The following is a 25,745-nucleotide window of genomic DNA, read 5'->3' as shown; positions in this document are numbered from 1 at the left end:
AAGGAAAATTCGCTTTGTAAATATATACATCGCCCCTTCCTAGACAGTGGATGCGCCTAAATAAATAAAAATTCTGACAGACTTAAAGAACTTGCAGTTGTAGAACCAGCTAGATTTTTAACTTATAACGATAATTATACCTCTCACTGGTTTGGATTAGTTTACCTATATATTTAGGAGCAAACCGTTAATGGCTGCCTTTTCTTACTAGTATCAGAATATTATAAATGTAATTTTTTAGGTTTGTAAAATTTAAGCTTAGTGCACTTTGATAGTAGATAAGAGCTTCACACCTTTTAAAATAAAATGGAACTTAAAGGGGAAACCAAACTTGATATTGTTTAAAAAAAAAAAGTATGTATCCAACAATAACGTTTGCATACTAAAATTTTAATAATTTTAAATCGCACCATTTTAACAAATTATTTATATTTCGCATATGTATATATATTGAAAGTAGTAAGAAAAAGATGTGGAATTAATAACTAATATTATATTTATACAACTAATTTTAAGTAAAGTTAATATTGATTTTATATTTTTGTTTTCAACACGGAAGTTTTATCAGCTCTAGGACTTGGAATCAATGTTCTGTTGCTAGCGTGAAGGTGATTTAAACTTATATCACAAACATAAAACAGTAGATTGAATCCAGTTCTTTGTTATCTTACAAATATGTGAAATAAATGACTAATCCTAACTTAATATGTAATTCGATACCTGTGAAAAAATTAAAGGAATTATCGAGAAAAATGGCTGCTTGAAAAGAAGTGTGTTTTGACAATGGGGTTCCCTTTTTCAGGGGTAAACTGCAAATAACAGTTATGTTGTGTTTGTTTGTTTTGTTTTTCGAATTTCGCACAAAGCTACTCGAGGGCTGTCTGTGCTAGCCGTCCCTAATTTAGCAGTGTAAGACTAGAGGGAAGGTAGCTAATCATCACCACCCACCGCCAACTCTTGGGCAACCTTTTTACCAACTAATAGTGGGATTGACCGTGCAGATTAGAGTACAAGTTGGAGGGATTTTGTGTAGAGTTCCAGAGGTGGAAAAGTAACAGTGCTTGGAGAGAAGAACCAAAACTTCTACACACAACAAAAGAGCTAAAAATGTAAATAGGGCTAAAAGCTTGAAAAATAATGCATTTAAGGGCAAGGATGGGCTTGGGTTTAGGTTAAGCAACCGGTTCCTAGCACTTGCTACTGATGAGGGGTAGCAGTAAGGGTAAAAGATAAGAGTCACAAGAGTTGATAGTATAAAGATAGGGAAGTTATAGTTTATAAGTTACTTTCTAGTTAGGCATGTAAATATAGTAGTATTTGGAGTAACTAGGAGTAAAAGAATACACTTATGCTATGCAGGAGCAAAAGCACAGGATACAGATGATAGAATCAGAGAAATAGTTAAGTGTACTAGTAGCAGTACAGTTTTTGTGGTTCATGTTGGGGCTACTGATTTAGGGGAAAAGGTCATAGCTTGATTTTATCGTGAATATTGCCAAGAGTAAATTGTGGGGGTGAGATACTAAGTAGATCACTAGAAGTAAATGCCAGACTCAGATCAGTATTTAGGGATGAGCAAGTAGGCTATTTGGACTTGTGGAATAATTTTAATGAGTTTTTTTTTTGGGGGGGGGATAGCTTGCGCTTAAATAAGCAGGGGCTAGTATGTTAGCAACAGCTTTTAACTCAATTGTAGTGGTAGATTTAAACGAGGGATAGACAGAGGTGATATTATGGGTATCACTGATTTTTGGTTGGATTTTAATAATTTTGATGAGAATGGTTTTTGAAATACCGGTCTACAGATGATTCACTAGAGATAGTTATACTATTGAAGAAAAAGAGGGAAGGAGTAACTTTATATGTGAGTAATGAAATGTATCACGTTGAATTAGAGCATATTAGAGAAAATATTATTTAGGTTGAATCAGTCTGGGTTAGTGTTAGTGGGTACAAAAGAAAGTAGTCTTGTAATTGGTATTTCTTATAAATCACCAAGTCAGAAAGTAGAAGCTAATGTAAAATTGTATGAGATCAGAATGGTAACTGAAAAAGATGTTATGGAGGATTTTAATTTCAGTGGAATTTATTGGGAAAAATTTTAATCTAACAGTGAGAGGGCAGGTTTTGGAAATTGTTCAAGATACTTTTATGTACCAACTGATGATGGAACCTACAAGCGTGGAAGCTATATTAGGTTTAATATTAACAGTTGATGTGAATACGATGTAGCTGGTGAGCATTTAAATACGAGCAATCATTGCACTATGAGGTGTGGGATTTTAGTACGTGTAGAATTGAAAAATAATACCCTAATTCTAAATTTCAGGAATCCTCTTTTGATTAAATGGACTGTGATCTAGCTTCTGTAGATTGGACAAAACAGTTAGAAAGGATCTTGAAGAAATGTGGAAAGCATTTAGGGAAACTGATACATTTTCATTTGATGTGGGTCAGACAACAATTTTTCTAGTAATCTGTCTGAATAGATGTTTAAGCAGTAGACAAAAAAGTACGAGTCACGCCACTTTAAATATTTTTTCGCACCTTGTTTCCCTCGGCAGTTCTTTATTACTTTTGTCACTTTCCCTTTTCAAAAAAAAAATTAGGTGCTAGTGATTGTCTGTGGTGTTTGTTTTTGTACTAGTCAGTATAAAGAAAGGCTTCTTTTAAGAATACAAAAAAGTGTATTTGTATCGGAGAATATCTGAGTGTCAATTTTATTGATTTATGGAAAAAGTTTTAGTTTGCACGTGAAAAAAATGTTTTGAATGATTGGCTGTTAGCAGTTTAAATTGCTACTGATTTAGTATATATGGTAGAAAAACCTAGAAAATTTTCGTACTACTTTCTCTCATATTTATTGGTTTATTTTATAATATTTTGGAGGTAAGCACAGAGCTATAAAACGGGCTATCCGTGCTCTGCCCACTACGGGTAACGCAACACAGTTTCTGACGTTTAAGTCCGCAGACTGTGGGAAGGGGGCATAATTTATTTAACATTTTCAGTGCTACTTTAGGAAAGCAGCTTTCTGCAATAATGGCCTATACACAGAACGAACTACTAAATGTTAACTAATTAATTGAATTATTAAATATTAATGAGAGAAGAAAAGAAATAATAGGCAAGTTTGACAAACATAGCTTAGCAGTACTTATTTTAACTTTTATGTTTCCGTCTTGAAATAACGAAATTAAAGCAAAACAGAAATGAAGTTAAAATAAACTGAGAAGAAAAACTGAAAGTATGACAGAGTATGGTCGATATAAACAATTAAAGTAACCGGTATATGCCAGTCGAACTGAATTAACTTAAAAAGATGGGTTCATACAAGCATCACGTGATTTTCTAAGTTACTTTCACACATGATAAAATGTAAACCTAGGATTTTTAGTTACTAAAATTCTTCACTCTCTACCAATAATACTGGAATGGCATACTTCACTCATACCTGCTTTAGTAAGTTGTCAAGTAAACACATCTATAAAAACAATTACATAACATTAAAAAAGGGAAGGTTTAAATCAGTTTCACTGGGTGAGAGATTCTAGCGAAATGGTTATGACGTTCTGCCTCGGGAGAATAATGTGATAGTTAAGAAAGTAAGGATTACAAACCACTTTCAGCTGAATTTTCGAATATAGGGCCAATATTTAGTCGTTAAAAGTATTGACGATCTGTATATTATATTTACCAATGCTAGTTTTTTAGTTGTTGTAGTCAACCAGATGGCCCGGCATAGCCAGGTGTGTCAAGGCATTCGACTCGTAATCTGAGGGTCGCGGGTTCGGATCCTCGTCGTTCCAAACATGCTCGCCCTTTCAGCCGCGGGGCGTTATAATGCGGGTCGGTAAATGACCCGGCATGTCCCATGCGTCGAGGGTCGCGGGTTCGCATCCCCGTCGCAACAAACATGCTCGCCTTTTCAGCCTTGTCTGTGATCTCTATAGAATCATTAAAGGATTTCGGAGAAAGCTGTCATTGTTTGAAGCACATTTAGAAGGAGGAAACACAAAATATGTCGACCTGGAATTTCAGAAAAAATTATTGGTGATTTAAATAAGCATTTTTAGAGAGATTTTTGGATCTCGACAGAATCGAAAATGACATTCTCAATTTTCAGAATCATTTTGATTGTGTCATTGATAACGTGTCAGTGGAACTTCAGCTGGAGGTCATCGATTTGCAAGGAAATGACTTGTTGAAAGTAAACCACAGAGAGGGGCAACTTATTGAATTTTACAGCTGTATACCTGAAGATGATTTTCCAAAGCTGAAGCAGTTCGCATCTGGTATGGCATCAGTGTTCGGAACAACTTATATCTGTGAACAAGCATTTTCAAAAATGAAGTATGTGAAGTCGTTACATCGATCAAGGTTGACTGATGAACATTTGAAAGCAATTCTAATGATTGGATGCAGCAATTCAGAACCGAACATTGAAGATATTTTGAAAGCCAAACGTCAATTTCATAAATCTCACTAACTTTTTTGCGGCTTAGTGAAATTCAGATGTGTACTCACTATGTGCGATGTGACAATTGTTTTTGCTAATGTCACCTTCTTTGATAACCTTTTGGTAAATAAAAAATGTTGGTTGTATTTCTGCTTGTTTTTTATTATATGTGTGTATTGCATGCAACTCTCACATGGTTAATGTGGCATCCTAAACTTAGTGTTAAGTCTTTTACAGAGAGCTTTCCTTCTAACTTATGAGTATTGAACATAATGATCATGCGACCCGCGCTCCTCATTCCCCAAGTAATCTGGCCCCCTGTAAAAAAAGTTTGGTGACCCCTGTCTTAGATGTCCAAAATCGGGACACCTAAGGAATGGAATGGAAATGATCTTATTTGAGAAGACAGTATGCCCGCATTTTCATGTCATGGAATCATAAATTAATGTGTGATTAAGCTATTGAAACAAAAATGGCATTTTCCCAGACAACTGAACTAATAATGAAAAAGGATATTCAGCCATTAAAAGAAAACAATTCCATGTGAGAGCAGTCGAGTCTATGAAAACATTTTATTTATGCTAAGCTGCAAAAGTCATTGACTTCAATCTCATTAGAGCTGATGTTTTTGGAAGGAAAGTCTTTGATGTATGATGCAATGAGAATGGCTTTTCATGTTCTTCACCTGTAGATTGGCCTCAACAAGCGTAAAACACATATGACTGAGAATTATCGTTGTGATGTGGCATTTGGTGAAACTAAGGCTGAATGGATTAATCTGTATAGAACTACATCAGCCAGAGTACCTCAACCACCAGAACATTGGAGAGGGAATAGAGGCAACACTGGTGAATGTCATCTGCCAAATAAGGATTATCTCACCAGAATGTGAAACAGCAAGCACTTAATAACAAAATAAATGGATCATTGACAAAAGGGAGCTTCTACAAGCCAAAAGATATGCTTTTAAGATACCCCTAGAACAAGTAGGGGTCTAGGCACAGAGCTGATGGACGAGCTGCTAAGTGTACTTCATCATTCTGCCACCCTAGAGAAAATTCCTACCATTTTTCAGGTGATGGCTGGGATGTTGCGAAAGAAAGAGTTTGACTAAAATCACACTTCCGCGTGAGTACGAAAAAGCAAATCACTTCATTAACATTAAATAGTACAGTAAAGTAGAATTTAGTCACTAACAGGCTGTACATTGCCTGTTTCTTATTTAATGGTCCATCCCTAGACTGCATTAAGTACTTGAAAAAGAAGCAGTTGTGAGATAGTGATTACCGAGTTGCCACAGGTTCAATCTGATGTAAAACAGAGAAATCTGTTGGGCCATGTTCAAAGCCCAACAATGTAGTACCGCAGAAAGTTTCATTGGTCATTAAGATGTCTGCATCATTTGATTTATAGGGCTTATACCCTGTAATGACATAAACAAGTCACCAAAGTATATCGCTACTGACAAGTTTGTGAAAGAATTAGTCAGTGTAACAATGTGGCATCTCCTGGGTTTATAATATTTCACCCTTACTGAGGTAGTTTATTTTATGATATAACACAAAGTGGTAACCAAGTACAAACGAAAAGGAAGCTAAAATTCTACTAAGGACACTGTTATCGACATATTTGCAAAACATTCGATATTACAGCAATAATCTTCGTGACCAAAAATGATTTTATTTCATAGAGAATAAGAAAGGTAAAATGGCAGTTAGAACAAGATAAATTTAAACCAAATGTGTATCCAAAACATACAAATGGCGGAAATGTATGATATATTTATATATTGGACACCTATATGAAAACAGTACTTGAAACCGGTTCTAGGTCCCTTTCAAACCAAAAACCTATTTCTGTGAAAGCATTAAAACTCTTTTTATAATACATATAATTACTGTCGTGGCTTAATTATCAGTATCCAGAGACAGATATGCTTCATATGTTAACCATAAAATAGTCCAAAAATGTAATCCGAGGGTATCGGGTTCGAATCCCCTCACACTAAACATGCTCGCCCTTTCAGCCTCGGGGGGTGTTATAATGTGACAGTCAATCCCATTATTCGTTGGTAAAAAGTAACCTAAGAGGTGACGATGAGTGGTGATGACTAGTGGTCTTTCCTCTAGTCTAAAACTGCTAAATTAGGGACGACTAGCGCAGATAGCCCTCGAGTAGCTTTGCTCGAAATTCAAACCAAACCAAAAAATGTATGGTAACCAAGTATAATACAATTTTACTATTTCATAATACACTTAACTGAATCCTTTTACAGAATTAGCATAGTTAGATTTTGAGTTTTTCAGGATAACAGTTAAATGTTACTGATTCTACTGTTTGGCATGATGTTGCAGGGGAAAATAATGCAACTAATCAAGGTCGAAACATAAATACTTTACTCAAAAAAGGACCCAATACCAGGGAAGGAGACTGTTTTCATCTAAATTATTTTACAATATGCGTTGTTACAATAATATTTTTCATGGGTAGATAACTCTTCCTTCTTACTACTGAGAGGTTACGAATCCTGGTCTGAGACTGGGGAACAAACAAGAATTAGAAACAAATAAGGTTAATTCAAATAAACTTTTATTGTCTTGAAATGTTTACATGTTGATAATTTCTACAAGCTGATTCCAAAAATGATTTCAATTTTGTATTCATCACGTACAGATTTTTCATAAAACGTCATAAGTACTGTTACATAAGTAAATCATTTTCAGTGAAATAAAGTTACGTTTCGTAATGCTTAAGATGTTGACAATCATTGGCTATAGATTTTTCTAGATCAATCGTGACGTGAGAGTCTTATCAATCGTTTTAGAACCCACGAGAAACACACCACTAGTATATAAATAGTTAACAGACCGTATGATGTACCATATCTGGATAGTATTTGTTTGTGTTTTCACATAACTTTTTCTTTTCAACATTATTTACTTGTTTCTATTGCAACAAGAGGTTGTGTAAATGACCCAAACATGTGCTGTTATATTTGTACTAATTTTTTTGTAGAGAAACAAAGGCAAAGAATTAGTCAAAAAAGAGTATTAACCATACTTAGAATGGAATTTGAGGACCAAAACAAATTATGAGCATGAAAAGTTTGCACTATTTGTGTCGAAGGTTTGAAATGTACTGAAAGTAATAAAAATTCTTTAGAATTACAATGGTTTGACATGAGCTCATAAGCCACAGAGATGATTGCTAATTTTGCTCTTGTAACGTGCAACGATAAAACACTCGAAATAAAAAGAAAATTTCTTATCTAAGCCTTCAACATTCTATAAAACATGTTGTTCATGGAGCTGACTTACCTGCACATATTCTACTGTAGACTCTTGATACAGTTTCATCTGATTCTGAATATGATGTCAATATAAATTATGTTAGGGATTATTTTCAAACCTGTACGTCTGTTGAGCTATGTTTCACACAAGGTGAACTTAATAATCTGATGAGATATTCAAGCCTTCCAAAGGGATTCTTCAGAGATTTTGGTGTCCAGATTTTGGGTACAGAAATTGTGAGAAAGAGTTTATAATTTTCGAAAGAAGGTTCACTAGTTTATTACAACAATATTACTGAGTTAATAAAAATGTTAGGAGCTGCAGTCTAAGAACCAAGTGAGTAACGGTTGTCCATTTATTTTTTTCAAAAGAAGTCCAAAAGGTGTTTTTTTCACAATGTAATATAGGTACATCTGTTCCTATTGCTCTTTCCCTTCTTAATAATATTTGTTTATTTCTTTTGAATTTCGCACAAAGCTACTCGAGGACTATCTGCGCTACCCTTCCCTAATTTAGCAGTGTAGGACTAGAGGGAAGACAGCTAGTCATCACCACCCATCGTCAACTCTTGGGCTACTTTTCTACCAACGAATAGTGGGATTGATCGAAACATTATAACGTCCCCAGGGCTAAAAGGATGAGCATGTTTGGTGTGACGGGGATTCGAACCCGATACCATCGGATTACGAATCGAGTGCCTTAATCAAGGGCAAATATAAACAACATGGTTTGCTATTTTGTGGAGACTTAAATGCCCTTTGTACATTGTTGGGTAACAATTCAAATACACAAAGATTCAATGTTTTTGAGGGAGTGAGACAGCAGAGCAAGAAATCAGCCTAGATAAAAAAGCAGTGACCATGCAGTGTCAGCCTGATAGCAGAATCGAAAAACACTGATTGTGAAAATTTGGTTGACAAAAGGAAAGTCCTGTTACCTTCACTTCACATAATACTTGGCACGAAGAAATAGTTTGTAAAAACCTTAGAGAAAGATGGCGACTGTTTCTAGTGTCTATGTAGACAGTTTTCAGCTTCTTCAGAAGCGAAACTTAAAGGAAAGATTTTTGTTAGGTCTCAGATTAGAATTACCTTTAAAGTTCATTTTTATACTTTTTACTCAATCAGGTTGAGTATTTCCTTGAATATTTCGCTGCTGTTAGAGAAGAAGTTTGATCAAGACACCATAGAAATGGAGAAAATGTATGGGGGAAGGTGAAACATTATCATGGTAAATAATTACTGCTGGTCATTCAAACGAAATACTCCAGACCCATTTCGTTAAAGAAAGACCGCAAAACGTAGTTTTGAGACTGAAAGACGTAGATTTTACAAACAAAATCAGGATGAATGAGGAAGCATGTTTGTTTGACATTTATGTTCTTCCCTTTTTTCAGTTTGTTTGTATTTTTGTTAACAAAATAACAATACAAATTTTCATTGCGGTAAACGAAATAATAATCTGACCAAAGTGAGAAATTTTCTTCCCGATTTGTAAAAACTCATTACGTAATAGAAAAAAATGAACATTATTTTCGAAATATACTTAGCTGAATTATGGAAAATCCATTATTACAACCATAACAGTTTTTATGAAGTATAAACACGTAGGCCTGTATTATCAGTTCATAGTGTATACCAATACAAAAATCTTTAACAATAATTTAATTTGACAATATTTAATAAAATAACCCTTTAACACAGAGGGCCCATCAGTGGCACAGTAGTATGTTTTCAGGTTTATACTACTAGAAATCGGGTTTCCATACCCGTGGTGGGCAGAATACAGATAGCCAACTGTGTAGCTTTGTGATTAACTCAAAACAAACAATTAACACAGATGTTTAGAATTATTTTACAATAAATACTGCGTAAAATATTTTTATCAAAGAAGGGTAAAGTCATACATAATATTTAAAATAACAATTAATAGTCTATCAATGAAAGGGGCGAAGTATTTCACTTGTTCTTATTTTACAGCACGATGACTAGCAACAAAAACAACAATAAAAAAGGAAAACAGGATCTAATGTGTACTCATTCAGGTGGCATCAACTTTGTAATTTGTGTGGGTAACAGGTTTGGCTTCAGGTGACTTGCCACTGTCAATACTGGCATAGAGGAACTAAAGAAACTGCCAATACCACTGGCTTGATGTTTCGGTTTTCAGGCCAGAGGAAAATAACATTGGTATCCTCAGAAGAAGTCCACAGGTTCAGGTGTCTGCTAACAGGATCTCCTACAATGTTAACTTTTCTTTGGCTACAGTTGTCTTAGATCTGCCCTCAAATTCTTGGGTTATACTTCAACTGAGATATATATCCTTTCATTTGAGAAAATGCATGACCAAGAAGTAGAATGAATAACTGCAAAACTCTGTCAAATCTATCAAAGACAATATAACCAAAAACATCATTAATTTTGACTATACTTACATGAAGTCCGGAAAAAAGATGCCTGGTTAATCTGAATTCTGACTATTCGAAAGTTATGCTAGAAGTATAAGGTTCGAAGCTGTACTAGCCTGATCACATTTACTATATACTTTAAATGCTAATTTTAGATATGGTTAAACTATTGCTTTGGTCAAGTGTCCTTTTTTACAAGTATTCATGTACTCACGTGTATGTTACCTGTAATAAGCATCTCCAATGGACTTGTAAACATCACAGTCCAGCAAGGTTTCATATGGGTTTTACACTTGAGCAGCATATGACAGTGCTTTTTACTGCATCATTTCAAAATGAGTATAGCTAGCATGGCTGCTTCTCAAATGCACAATTCAAATATCTTACTTCCATAAAACCTTGTTCAGTTAAAAAGTGTAGTATTGTTTGAAGAAACTACAAAGCAATACTTTAGGGGTGCTAGTTTCAAGTCATACACTCGCAGTTCCCACTGTGAGTCGAGTGCCTTAATCACCTGGCCATATCGGACCTAGCGAGGTCTGTTAAAATTTTATCTATACTATTTCGAGATTTTCAGCTCAATATAAGAACACCTGACTAAATTCTAAGGATACAAATGATAGAATTAGGTCTGTGAGTGACATCTCCTAGACACAGTTAGAGATCTGCCTTTGTATTCACATCAGGTCTATCGTTGTTTGCCAGAATGAAGTGAGTATCCGTTGGTCAAAGTGTTGGTCTTATGTGGAGGGCCTGATACACGTTAAAACATATAAATATTCTTTTTCATTCCTATATTAACCTTGTTATTCGATATCTAACATTTGTACCTTTACGGGTACGTACCAAACTACATTCAGTTCCAAGAAGTATGAGCTTCGTTAGTTTTGCAAAGCTGTTATGACAATATTTACTATTTATTGTTGATTCTCCTGAATCTGTTGAGACTTTGGTGAAAATTGATAGCCTTGTCCATATTACTGCTTGGCATGGAATTTGTATTTCTGGTTTTCCTATGCCTTATAAGCAGTTAGTGGTTACAAATAGTTTTGCCCAACTTGATGAGTGCAAAATTCAAGGCATGTCACGCAAAAGTGACCCAACATGCTACATACAAAGTATATATTTTGTTTCTCTCTTTATTATCGGTGCAGCATGAAAACCATTTGAGGATGAAGATAGCTCTACCTGTTTACTGGAAACTAGTGAGGTTGCCTTTCAGTGCTGAAATGTGTGAATAGTTTATGAACCCTAGGGCTCGGCATGGTCAAACGTGTTAAGGCGTGCGACTCGTAATCTGAGGGTCGCGGGTTCGCATCCCCGTCGTGCCAAACATGCTCGTCCTTTCAGCCGTGGGGGCGTTATAATGTTACGATCAATCCCAATTGGTTAAAGAGTAGCCCAAGAGTTGGCGGTGGGGTGGAGGTGACTAGCTGCCTCCCCTCTAGTCTTACACTGCTCAATTAGGGACGGGTAGCACAGATAGCCCTCGAGTAGCTTTGTGCGAAATTAAAAAAAAAACAAACAAACTTTATTAACCCTAAACATGATTTCAGCTTTAGATAGTAGAGATACAGGTAGTTCTCGTTTTACATGATGGGAATTGGTCACGTAATTCAAATACTATTTCCCATAGAGTATATACGATGCGTGCGATCCAAGTAGGAATACCATCAGTCAAGCCTTAATATACTGAAGGAATATATTATAGAAGAATAACAGTGGAAATACTTCTAAAATTCTTTTGAAGTTATCAGCAAGTTAAAGGCAGGAGTATCGCACATGGCCTACAGTTCGCGAGCTTCGTTGATCTCCTGAGTCATCGTGTCTCAAAATACCCATTTATTTTTACTGTTTTATGTGCCGCCTTTGTTCACGTAGTCAACATTAATATATCTACAGAAAACATCAACTCCAGTGTGAAGCATGATACATCGAATTTAATGACTTTGTTATGTGACCAAACGAAGTCCACGACCATTTGACTACTGCACAGATAACAGTTATGTTATTGTTGTGTCGCTGATGTTATAGTAACAAAGCGTCTGCATCGGATAAACCTTATAGTATACGATGAGTAAATGCTACTGCTTTAACCGTTACAATACATAAATAGCTCGAAAATCACGTTAATCTAAATTCGCAAGCGCGTAAATCGAGAAATGGTGTCCTTCCATCGATCGCTTTAATCCATAAACGCGCAAAACGAATTCGCGTAAATAGAGAACTACCTGTATTTGGGTTAGACAAATGATTCAAGTTTTAGTTACAGCAGCTTTTTCATCTTCTGTGACTAGTTCAAAGTTACAACTTCATATCTTGTTACTACTAAAACTACCTCTGTAACGGTAATAATATCTTTGACACGTAGATGATACCTCATTGTTCTGTCTGGAAGCTACTTGATGAACTTATCCACAAGGATGTCTTTGCAATCTGCTGAAGTCATCTCAAGATATAATTTACTGTACAGGCGATGTGGAAAATCTGACTAAGTTGCTCATTTTTAACGGGTTCAGCTGTCAGTACAGCATAGTAATTACTGTATCCCAGTTTTTCCGGTTACACCTCGCTAATATTTTAAACAGAGAATAGGGTTAGACCATCTAAACGGAGGATCAGCTAATGTTTTCTACTCTTGAGATTAGCTGTTCCAGTCACTTAACTGCCTGAAATGTTTTAGGAAATGATCCAGATCTTCATTTGACAGACTTTTGAGTACTGCGAATAAAATCTGCTTCACCATAAGTTGGAACACAATACTGATTTTGCAAAGTGTACTCGGTTCGGCATGGCCAGGTGGTTAAAGCTCGTAATGGTTCGAATCACTGTCACACCAAAACATTCTCGCCCTTTGGTTAAGGTCAATCTTACTATTTGATGAGAAAAGAGTATACCAAGAGTTGACGGTGGGTGGTGATGACTAGCTGCCTTCCCTCTAGTGTTACACTGATGATATTAATTAGTGAGTTATTTTCAGCTATAACTTTTTTAAGTATTACTTTTATATTTGGCCAAGCGCGTAAGGCGTGCGACTCGTAATCCGAGGGTCGCGGGTTCGCGCCCGCGTCGCGCTAAACATGCTCGCCCTCCCAGCCGTGGGGGCGTATAATGTGACGGTAAATCCCACTATTCGTTGGTAAAAGAATAGGCCAAGAGTTGGCGGTGGGTGGTGATGACTAGCTGCCTTCCCTCTAGTCTTGCACTGCTAAATTAGGGACGGCTAGCACAGATAGCCCTCGAGTAGCTTTGTGCGAAATTCCAAAACAACCAAACAAACTTTTATATTATTTAATTTGTTAATTCATTATTGTTATCTTTTTTTGTTTATGTTTTATTTTGGTTTCCGAAATACGAGTTTTTTATTATTGTCGTAACTTTTAGCTCCTACATTATATATTTATGCTAATCGTTTTTGAGAGATATGATGCATTTTTGTTGTTGTTTTACATTCACAGCTTTATTTAAAACTATTGTGGTTGATTTTTCTTGGAGGTAGTTGTATTCTATTTGCGATGGAGGAAATTAATTTGACTGTACTTTGAATAAGAAATATTGTGTTTGATAACAAAGAATAATAGTATTCCTCTTCACTATACACGCATTTAGTTATTAATTGTGTTAGACCTTCAGACTTACAACCCTAAAAATCAGATTTTGTTACCAGTGGCAGGAAGTGTACAGATAGCCTTTTGTATAGCTATGTACTTAATTACAAAACAAACAATTTTATATTATGTTACCCTTTTTGTAAATAGTATTACTTTTGCAATAGTTCTTTTTGTTTTGTCTTTTGAGCAATTCTACTTTTGGTGATTATAATAATGTTATATGTGACTGAGATTTTTATAAGTATATTATTTTTTAGTTGTTTTGTTATTTTGGCGTACTTTTCGCGTATGTTTCGCTACTTTTTTATTGCCTACATCTTTGGGAGTTTGATTTATGGTTGTCATAATTTGAATTACAATATACTTCATTATTTACTGCGTTTGCTCTGTATCTTGCATTCTGTAATATAGTAGCGTACATAGAATTTGATAGGCCTAGGTGTTGAGCATGTTTGTATTTATATACTTAGATTTATTGGCTTAGGTTATGAGCATCCACTTCTGTAATATTCTAGTTTTTAAGATGCATTCTTAAGTTTTTTATGTAGCAAGTACACTAATGCTTCTTTCCATACAGATTTTATTTATGCGTGAAATTATTTATTGTGTATCACGTTTTTACCACTTTGAAAACTTATATTCGTCGCATAGTGGGATTTCAAACTACTTTAACAGGCTTTATAATTTAAAAGTTCTACATAATGTCGTCTGACTACCATTCAATTGCATGTGTAATTATAGAATAATTTGTATACAACGTTCATACAACTAGAATACTTTGTCGTTCATTTTACAAGACTGCAATTTGCCAAATTTCCTGTTGACAGGAAGACACTAATTATCTGTAAAATGACGTGGCATTCAGAAATTGAACGGATAATTTATAAGCATGTCTATAGGTTCAATGGTGAGGATGAGACTGATTTTGAAAACTCACGGCAGTTGTAACAATGTATATATCCTCTTACCTGATTCCTGACCAACTCCGTGGTCTTTGATAACATACAAACAAGAGAAATGCATTGCAATAACTTGTAGTTTTGAGCACAACCTACAATATTTCAGAAAGAAAAACTTGATATTTTCTTGCTTTTGAATTCAGTACAAAGCTACACAATGGGCTAAATGTGCTCTGCCCACCACAGGTATCGAAACCCGGATTTTAGCGTTGTAAGTCCGCAGACATACCGCTGAGCGACTGTGGGGCTAATATTTTCTTCTATCAATACTATGAAACAGTAGAACTCGAAACACGTTGTTTTGCAATAACTTTAGTTAATAGATTAGTTATTTAAAGTTGTCGAGGACTTTCTGATGCAAAAGTTTTATTCCGCGATTATAATAGCGTGTCAGCAGACGCGCTGACATGGAAGCAATGGAGGCAGCTGCCCGTGGACCTGGAGGAAAGAAATTTGGTTATACAGTAAAACCCACAAAGCATCTTTTAGCTATATCTTCATTTAATCTTAAAAAGCATAGTTTTTGGCTTTTCTTTCCATATACACTCTTGATTAAAAAATAACTGATATTATAACTTGAGTAATAATTAACAAATACTTTTTACTTTATATATTTAATAAATATCTGTTGTTACTTTATCAATGTTATCATGCTTATACTGTGAACTAAAAACGGCTGCGTCTATGATTTTGACTTGTTTATGAACTCATTGCTGTTCTAATTTAGGATCTTCTCTTTAATAAGCTCTTAAAGTGTTAAAAAAGAGAGAGAAAGGGAGCAAGAGAAGAATGTTTACCTCGAGGACTGTGCTGGCTTTCGAAACTTTTGCATGTGATAAATTAAAGGAAACTGTATACGCCAGTAGCTGACATGTGACAAATGAAAAAAGCTGTATAGTTCAGCATCTGATACGTTACAAAGGAAATTAAGCTGTACAAGTTGGTATCTGACACATGGCGAAGGAAAGAAAGCTGTACAATCTAGTATCTGTACAGGTCACTATCTGACATATGATAAATAAAAGAAAGCTGTACAATCTAGTATCTGTACAGGTCAGTATCTGACATGTGATAAATAAAAGAAAGCTGTACAAGTCATTATCTGACACGTGATAAAGGAAATGAAGTTGTACAAGTTGGTATCTTACACGTGACAATTAAATGTAATTAAAAACAGGTGTATAACGTTAAGAACTTTATATTATTTCGTACAAGCAACTATGGTTTTCTTGCTACATTTTAAAGTTACCATAGAAAGAAAGGAGACGGATAATTTTGATTTATTCTGTTTGGTGGTTACGATTTCACATAAAATTAGGAAAGTTAATGTAGCAGATAATATCTGAAGCTTTCTCGAAAAAAAGTTGGAAATTTATTTTGGATATTTTACAGATTACGTAAAAAATAAATTTGTTAATTTTCAAATGGAGAAAAATATTTTAAATATTAGGTTGAAATCACTTTACACTAGGAGCAGTGACTACTTGGACTCCATATATTAAAACATTAATTTTAATACAAATACCTTACGAAAAATTGTGATATTTTATGTAGATAAGACTAATAATGTTTATTGAAAGCTTGCCAAGTCTGTGAAGATTCATGAGTCGTATCGGACGATGCGTCGACATGGTCGTATTACGGCTTCACCGTACAATACTCGCAACATCACTAGTAAAATCCACTGTTGTCCAAGTCATTTATAAAATGTTAAATTCGAGTGTGATTTTGCAAAATCATTAACAACGCTAGACTAAAATGCTTCTAGAACAGTTTAATATCTAATTCGACGTAAGAGATATATTTTGTTTCTTCTTGGACTTCTATGTTCTACGAATTAGGTACTTAATATAAAATACCACGTAACTGTATTGTTTTTCCATCCTCACAGCTAAGATTTCTGAATACAATGTTGTTGCACAGTTTTAAAATGTATATTATCCGTTTATCATTCTTAGCCTGCCATCATGATCAACACGATGTTGATGTTAGGGCTCTAGGTTTTATTTTTTTCATTTTATAATTTATTATTTTGCCCCGTGATAAAAAATAAAATAGATGTAACTGCTAGAAATGAAGGCACCAGCAAATGTCATTTATAATTTTCTTTAATTTTTTTAAGTGTAACTTCATCTCTCACCTTGGACCTTAAACATTATTGATATTTTAATCATTATTCCCATACAAATATTCACATATTATTTTAAAACTAACAGAATATTAAAACATTAATTTTTTGTGCAGAAGCAACTCATATTCAATGTAATTAGGTATTATTTATGTTACTTAAAATATCATTCGCGATAAATACTCTACCTAATTTCTAAATGAGCAGAAGAAAATTCAAGCGTAAAAATATTAGATGTATTGTTTTATAAACTTCATGTTATGAAAAGCATTTCTTAAGCCTTAAACTGCTTCAGTGATGGAAACTTTAAATTCTATATAAAAGAAATTAACTGACTATAGAAACAGCAGTGCGTAGAAAGAAAAACTGATTGGTGGTACAAATTAAATATTTCTAAATAAAAGTTATCCTTGTTTTTGATAGCTGAAGATAAAGTACTTCTCACAGATTAAAATAACATTTCGACCATTTGATAAAGTATGACATCTAGTGGCAACAAATTAAAATGGCCATTTTAATTTTAAATAAAAACACGCATAAACCAAAATCAGATATTTTATAATTTCTTTTATTATCGTAAAATTTACATCCTTACAAATGCTTCAAAGTTTTAAAATTTAATACAATTTTTGAAAGTAAAATCAAATTTGTTTTTCCTTATTAGAAATAACAAACATACATATAAACAATTTCAATTTTCGAAGGACAGTCAAATCTGTTGTTCATTATCACAAAACATGTATATAAACAATTTCAATTTTCGAAGGAGTCAAATTTGTTGTTCATTATCAGAAACAATAAACATACATATGAACTATTTACATTTTGCAAAATACGGTCAAATTTTTTGTTCTTCATTACGAAATTACAATTTTGTTACATAAATATCAACTTGGTGTAAGGGTTATTATATAGTTTTGATAACCTAAATATAGTTGTTCACAATGTCTACACAGAATAAATAGTTATCTGTGTGTGATTGGATGACGCACATGTCATAGTGATTACACCTTTGCATAATGTTGCACCTATTGATCATTCGACCCTTGTTAAATAATAGGAATCTTGACTCTTGCTGAAAAGTAGAAGTTAAAGTTTTCTCTTCGTCAGTGGGAGTTTTTGTAAAAGTCTCTTCGTCAATGGGAGTCTCTGTAAAAGTCTCTTCGTCATCTATTTCAACATATATATGTATATCTTGAGTCATATGCAATATTAAAAGAGTATATTCTTATAAAGACAGTTTCAGGTTTTAAGGTACTTTAAATGATTCGATATTTTTTGTTTACACTTTCACTGAAGAGGTAAATACACTAAAATAATTATTATTATAGATGTACCTAATCCGGTATCATTATTACAATTATTATAAACATGAAACAATAACAATATTTAAAACATAATGGCGCTGTGGTAAATAAATATGTGATTCTTTGAAATAAAAATGGATTTATTGTTTTATTGTTGTATTTTGATTATTGAAGGTTTTGCTCCAATTGAATTATGTTAGACCATAATTAACATAATAATTCAATAAAATCCATTATACTGGATTCAATATACTGATGTTTAAAATGTATTCTAATAGTTCTGTTTAAACAGTTGGTCTGATAACGACAACGCACTGGGCACTTTGTGAAAAAAACTTACAAAATGACGATTTTTCTACTTTTCCTAATAAAACCTAATGACATAAATATAAATATTGTAAAACACTATTAATTCCCTAGTGGAAAGTATAACATTTGTCCATATATAACGCTAAATTTAGGAGTTTCATTCTTCGTGGTGGACAGATCATAGAACCTAATGTGGCTTTAATTTAAAACAACGAAATAAAACTATTATAAAAAATATAGATGAAAATATTGTTTGTTTGTTTGTTTCGACCAAATGATTTTGAGCATTTCTTTGAAACTATTCCTAGTTTCAGGAACCTACGAATACTTGTAAAATAAAAACGTATTTTCTTTCCAAATTGGTATAAAATGTCATTGTACAATAATTTTAAGCTATATACATTTCAAGATAACATATCACGCCCTACTCGACGTGTGTAGTTTGAAAAGTTTCAATCGGGAAAAACATTTATACACATACAAATGAAATAATAGTAATTTTAACAAATTATACAGTTTTATAACAGACAGCACTTTAACACTATCTAAAGTTTTAATTATTATATACAGAAGATTAGTTACAATATTCATTATACGACTCTATATATATATATGTATTATCAGTATTTCATGTGTTCGGTGACTAAAATAAGTTGATACAGGTCATACGACATAAAGAGACTGTCTGCTGTATTGCATTCAAAATGAGATAGAAATAAGAAAAAAAGAAATACCCTATAAACAAATGGTAAATAATAAATAGTTTTTAATGTTTTTATCATTTCGGGCCTCTAGTGAGTTTAAACTTTGATGTAACACAAGATTATCAAACCTGAAATGTTAGAAGTGTGTTTCTACAACAGATAAAAAGAAGAAACTGAGTGAAACTGATTTTATACTTTAAGCTCTTTACTGCTGAACTAGCTGGGGGAAGGTGGGGTGAAAAACTTTAAAATACATCAAATTTTGGGAGACAACGATGCCATGCTTCTGAAGTTTGAAATATAAATAGTAATCTACAATCTAAAAATTAAATATAAAAATGAATGATGATAAATATTAAATAATTAAATAGTGGTAAAAAGGTCGTGTGTGTGTATACACAATGAAAATATACGTGAGCGCATGCGTTTCAATATTTATAAACTCCAGTACATTTATATTCGCACACATACGTTATATAAAAGTCAATCATTCCATCCTTCCAGCCCAGCATCGCCAGGTGGTTAAAAAACTCGAATCGTAATCTGAGGGTCGTGGTTTGAATGTCCGTCGTATCAAACATGCTCACACTTTCAGCCCTGGGGGCATTTTAATGTGATTTTCAATTTTACTATGCGTTATTTTACTATCAAACATGCTCACACTTTCAGCCCTGGGGGCATTTTAATGTGATTTTCAATTTTACTATTCGTTGTTAAAAGAGCAGCCCGCGAGTTGGCGGTAATGACTATCTGCCTTCCCTCTAGTCTTACACAACTAAATTAGGAACAGTAAGTGTAGATAGCCCTCATATAGCTTTGTGCGAAATTAAAAGCAAAACACTCATTCATTACATTTGGATTGCTTCAAGTGTACAATGAGTTCATTTTCATCGTGTTACCTCTTGCTTTTGACTGGTGTTCAGCGTTGTAGATAGTTAAAAAATACTACTGTTTAGCGTTTCTCTTTGTTTGTTTTGAATTTCGTATAAAGCTCCTCGAGGGCTATCTGTGCTAGCCGTCCCTAATTTAGCAGTGTAAGACTAGAGGGAAGGCAGCTAGTCATCACCACCCACCGCCAACTCTTGGGCTACTCTTTTACCAACGAATAGTTGGGTTGCCCGTCACATTATAACGCCCCACGGCTGAAAGGGCGAGCATGTTTGGCGCGACGGGGATGCGAACCCGCGACCCTCAGATTACGAGTCGCACGCCTCAACACGCTTGGCCATGCCGGGCCCTTAGCGTTTCTACTCATGCATGTACACTACACTTTATCAAATTTTAGAAGGCTTTTGATTTAAAAATACATTTTAAAGTGTTTTTTTATTTTTTGAATAACATAGTATTTATGTTTGGGAGTTTGAAAACTACATGCTAAAATATTAGAGGCAAACACTTTTTGGAAATGTTTTCCTATTACATTGTAGAAACGTTAGAGGAATACTAAAGGTTAAGTACCTTATATTAAAATTATTTTCAATATGCAAACCAATAAATCACGAGACAAACACAGCAAATATAAGGTAGAGGTGAAATGGTATGCGTCATAACTACATTTTAGTTTTACGTGCGTAGTATGGTGCTTCCCGAAACGTTGTTACTTTTTAAAAGGGACATGTAACAAGCGTTTAAGAAGCAAATTATTCGGACACTCCATTTAAAAACACGCTCAGACTAATGATTTAAAATTTATATGATAAAAGTGTCAATTTTACTCAACTACTTTAGAAAACAAAGAAATATGGATTACTTTGGGGCCCAGGACCATCTAGAAAGAAACCTTCAACAAATCGCATCCAAGCCGTTGTAAGCAAAATGTGGTGTTTTATAAGAGATGAAAATCTACGGACAGTAAAGCCAAGAGCAAAAGCTATCCACCTGTCCCAGGCAACAGTATACAACATTATCAAAAAATCTCATCTGGAAAGCTACATAAGTTCTGTGTGAACAAAGTACTTGTACCACATGTCTATTTAACCTCGCATACCTCAAGCATCTGCAGAATGAAACGCGGATTTTGTCTCTTCTATACAAAATCAAAACGGCGAAGTGCCCCATGTAGTGTCTGTGTAGTTGTGTGTGATCGCACTCTTGAAACGAGCGCAAAGAAACTGTCGTTCTCGTGAGGAGTTGTGCTATTTGGCTACTGAGAAAAGATGTGTGGACATCAGATAGAGGGTAACTGTACGTGACAACAGGAAATGTAACGATGGGTGAGGTTCTAAACACATTGTAATATGACGTACTCAATCTCACGATATTTAACCCTCATACACACGGTGGGGGTCAAAAATGGGCCCACTGGTGTTTAAGTTGTTATAGAAATATCAAAGGTGTGACTTTCGGGCCTAAAAATGTACCTAATTTAATCTATACTAATAACATACTATACTAATACGTTTAACATGTATTTTATGCAAATGGGGTATTACACCCCTTGTCTAATGTCGAAATTCACGTTTTCCACATTGGGGGTCATTTTTGACCCCCGTTTAAAAAACTCAATTACATTTCTGGTAAACAATCAAATAATATATTGATATGAAATTTTGTGTTCTAGAACATTCCAGAACACTCTATAAATGTTCTCGAGCATTCTAGAATATTCTTATCTACGTTGCATAGAGAGCCCTCAATCGATGATGAATCAGGAAAACCTGAAATAATATCATACTATAACTCCACCAAAGGAGGAGTCGATACACTAGACCAAATAGTTGGATTCTTTTCCACAAAAAGAAAGACCAGAAGGTGGCCAATGGCACTATCTTATAACATTCTTGATGCTGCCGCATACAATGCTTACCTTCTCCAGCGCCATCCAGAATTCGCATCAAAGTACCAAAAAAGAGCAAGACGTGAATTTCTGAAGTTGCTTACTGATGAATTACTGCCTGAAGAAGATACAAATGAAGTGATCCCTCCAAAAAGACAAAAAGTTGCTGAAGAGAACGTCAGGAAATGGTGTCAAATATGCGCACGTGATTCAAGGAAAAAAACTTCTTCAAAGTGTATCAAATGTAGTAAAATGGCTTGCAATGACCATAAAGTTACCCAGAGTGTATGCATAAATTGTATAGAATAAATATTTTGTCCAAATTTATACTTTCCTTATATGAAAATAAATTTTTTTAAATATTTTTGGTGGGGGTCAAAAATGACCCCCAGTGTGGACAACGTAATTTTTTTGAGTGTGTGTACTAGGGTTAAAAACACGTACGATCAACATATACTCCCGATGAAAGAAAGTCTACTTTCCGAAAGTGTCTGGGTTATCGATTTCTCTATTCTTTTAGGTTTAACAAAACAACAATTAGTCTACCTGTCTAAACCAAAACCTCACGTTTCTTACTTTGTTCATTTCTTATATTGGTTTCTAAAAATTCCCACGAAATATATCACATAATTTATATGTCACATATCTCTTTTGACTTTACACCGTTTGGAAATGACATATATTTCTTGGGACACAAGAAACCCTTGTTTTGGCTACATATGATGAACACGTTTTGTGCTGAAAATGTCAGTAAAGTAGGTTTACTCATATTTCCAAGTTTTCGTGAAGCAGCTAAAAAAACGTTCGTTTCACGTCTGTATATTTTAACGTTTAGAGATTTGAATTTTATCGTAGTAGGATGTAAACTAACCTATGGGAGGAAGATCGATCCGATATATTATACTTCCAACTTTCACACGAGTCGGGTTGTCGGTGTTTCGGGTAACAGGTTCGAGTACAGACACTTTGAAACTATTTAATTCCACACCCATATCAGTTATAGGACTTATCTGTAATTCCCTGTCTCCACTTTCTATATTCTCTGGTGATTCATCTATCGTCAGAACGAATAAAATACAATGTTATAATGAAGGGTAATAAACATAGTTACTCAATTTTTGATCAAATTAGAAAAAATAAGCCTTAAACAAGTTTTAATTACATAACAAAAACAAAACAAAAGAACATTATATCTTAAAATATTCAAAATATTAGTTGTTTGTTTCTCTTAATGTTTCGTTGTCGTACTTCATTCAGTATTTTTGTTCCATTGTAATGAAAAACGTTCAAACGTACATTGTTAATTATGTAAAATATAATTTACACATTTGAAGCTAGAAGGTAAGTTATATACGCTTTTACCGTAAGTAAGTTCATGAAATAGTTATCTGTATATAATACACATTAAAGAGCAGTGAACGAAAAAAACAAACTTAATAGATAAACTCCTTTTTATTTATATTTTTAAACTGCTCCTAGGAAAAGAAGGTTGAACTATTCGCCCGACTGTCTTTTACTAAGTTCCGGTAGGTAGTCGTGTGATCTGTATATCGGCCCAGCTAGTTAGTCCTTACGACATTAATCTGTAGAGTAATCTAACTTGTGAAATAAAATCATTTTAAAATAAAACCACCATTGATTAATTTCATTCCCCTATTTAGAATATAGAAGTATGTTTTTTATTTGACTTTTATGAACGGGTTTGGCCCGGCATGACTAGGTGGTTAAGGCAATCGTAATCTGAGGGTCGCGGGTTCGGATCCCCATCACATCAAACATGCTCGCTCTTTCAGCCGTGGGGGCGTTATAATCTGACTATCAATCCCGTTATTCGTTGGTAAAAGATTTACCCAAAATTTGGCGGTGGGCGGTGATGACTAGCTCCCTTCTCTCTAGTCTTACACTACTAAACAAGGGATGGCTAACGCTGATAGTCCTCGAGTAGCTTTGCGTGAAATTCAAAAACAAATAAATAATGGGTTTTGTTATCCAGCAGATGTTATGACATAAGGAAAGTTTCCTTTTTAACGAGACTGGAATTTTGCCAATTTTTTATCAACGACAGACTCAAACTAACTCGAAAACAATCAATATTAAAACTATTGAATTTCCTCTGCAAATAGCCAAAAGCTTAATCAATACACTGTCACGGACGACTAGCTAAACTCTATTAATACATGGTTGCCAGGTATATAGTCGGATTAATAAACATTTATATCAGACTGCCTGAAGAATAGCATCAAACTCAGTGGTGATATAACCTTATTCAGATGTTATTGAAGAAAACATGATGTTACAATTGTTGAAAGATCCTGTAACAATTGATCTGATGTGGAGATTTACTGAAACATTATATATATAAAATTATAGCAGAATAAACAACCACATACCTGATGTGGAGATTTATTGAAACATTCTATATATAAAATTATAGCAGAATAAACAACCACATACCTGATGTGGAGATTTACTGAAACATTGTATATATAAAATTATAGCAGAATAAACAACCACATACCTGATGTGGAGATTTACTGAAACATTGTATATATAAAATTATAGCAGAATAAATAACCACATACCTGATGTGATGTTGATTTCAAATGCGTTCGGTTTTTGGAGGTCTTTAAACAGTGTTTCCAAACTGTCTTCAAAAGTGTCGTAATTTTCAAACGGAACATCATTTTCATTTATTACTTCCAAAGGAAAGATCAATGAGTTTTCAGTTTGTCTATTAAACCCACTAGTTTGTGTACCGCTACAACTGATTGCGCAGTCGCAGGGAAACATCGAATGCACATCAATCTTCGGAGGCGTTTTTCTGAGAATAATATACTTAGATTTACTAGGTATTAGGAGAAAACGTTCTTAATTTACATTAACGATAGGATAATTACAAGTGAACTATTTGGTACAATTTTTTTTCTTAAAATAACAAATACGCCATGGATAAATGCTATATTAAAAGTATAAGTTACATCCTCGTAATTTTACAGAACTGGCCATCCACAGTTTTCCAAGTGTTTAAAAAATCAAATGGATGTGAAATAACACAATGTCTGTCCAAACCACGTGATCATATACTCTTAACATACGTCTAGGTAATAATGTAAAACACATTAATCCATATAGGTAAGAAAGTAAATTTGTGTATACTTTGCCACATTATACACACACACATATATATGTACACCGACAACATAAATAGATTATTTGTCTATCATATGTCTAATTCCACTGAAGTCAAACTAAAAGTTAAAAAATTCTCGTTGTGTACTGCCCATTTTTTTTTCACATCTTGTCTACACAATTCTTTCGAGTCATCTGATTTTTTCCTCCCTGTTCATAACGACATCAAAGTTTTGAGACGGCCTTACCGGGTAATGAATCACATTGTTATAAATGTATCTGAAGATGACAAAATCTTGCCGATATGTCGTACATTTATAATAAGGATTTTCCGTTACTCAGTAAAACCGTCTTAAATTTGTTTTAAAAGCGGTTTTTTCATTACAATGATTTAATGGATAGCAATATTATCAAACTCAGTTTTTATGCATCTTGCATTCTCTTATACATACATATACACTACAGTATAGTCTAGTTTCAAAATACAAAAACTAAATATATCAAATAAACAAATATAATAAAATACCAGCTATTTTCCAATTAAGACATCAACTGAACATTGGCTGATATTCATTACAATGTGTGTAGTGTATATTCTGCACAAAATGGCGCCACAGTTTTAAATGGTACCTTTCTTCACAGCCCGGCATGGCCATGTTGTTAGGG

The 25,745-nt window shown here is 34.1% G+C and overlaps 1 protein-coding gene across 1 annotated transcript; it reads right to left on the bottom strand.

Annotated features, from left to right (window-relative positions):
- Positions 1-17,720: 17,720 nt before the first annotated feature.
- LOC143231485 (uncharacterized) lies at positions 17,721-24,760 on the bottom strand. Its single transcript, XM_076466024.1, has 3 exons — positions 24,533-24,760; positions 22,822-23,004; positions 17,721-18,024 (listed from the first exon to the last, which is right to left on the bottom strand). Exons 1-3 carry the CDS (start codon positions 24,738-24,740, stop codon positions 17,780-17,782), a joined length of 636 nt encoding a protein of 211 aa, XP_076322139.1. The 5' UTR covers positions 24,741-24,760; the 3' UTR covers positions 17,721-17,779.
- Between the last annotated feature and the right edge of the window lie 985 nt (positions 24,761-25,745).

Source organism: Tachypleus tridentatus, chromosome 11 (assembly GCF_004210375.1).
Source record: "Tachypleus tridentatus isolate NWPU-2018 chromosome 11, ASM421037v1, whole genome shotgun sequence".
In the NCBI taxonomy this organism is placed as follows: Eukaryota; Metazoa; Arthropoda; class Merostomata; order Xiphosura; family Limulidae; genus Tachypleus; species Tachypleus tridentatus.
Note: the sequence above shows the minus strand (reverse complement) of the source record. Positions and strands in the feature narration are given on the sequence as shown.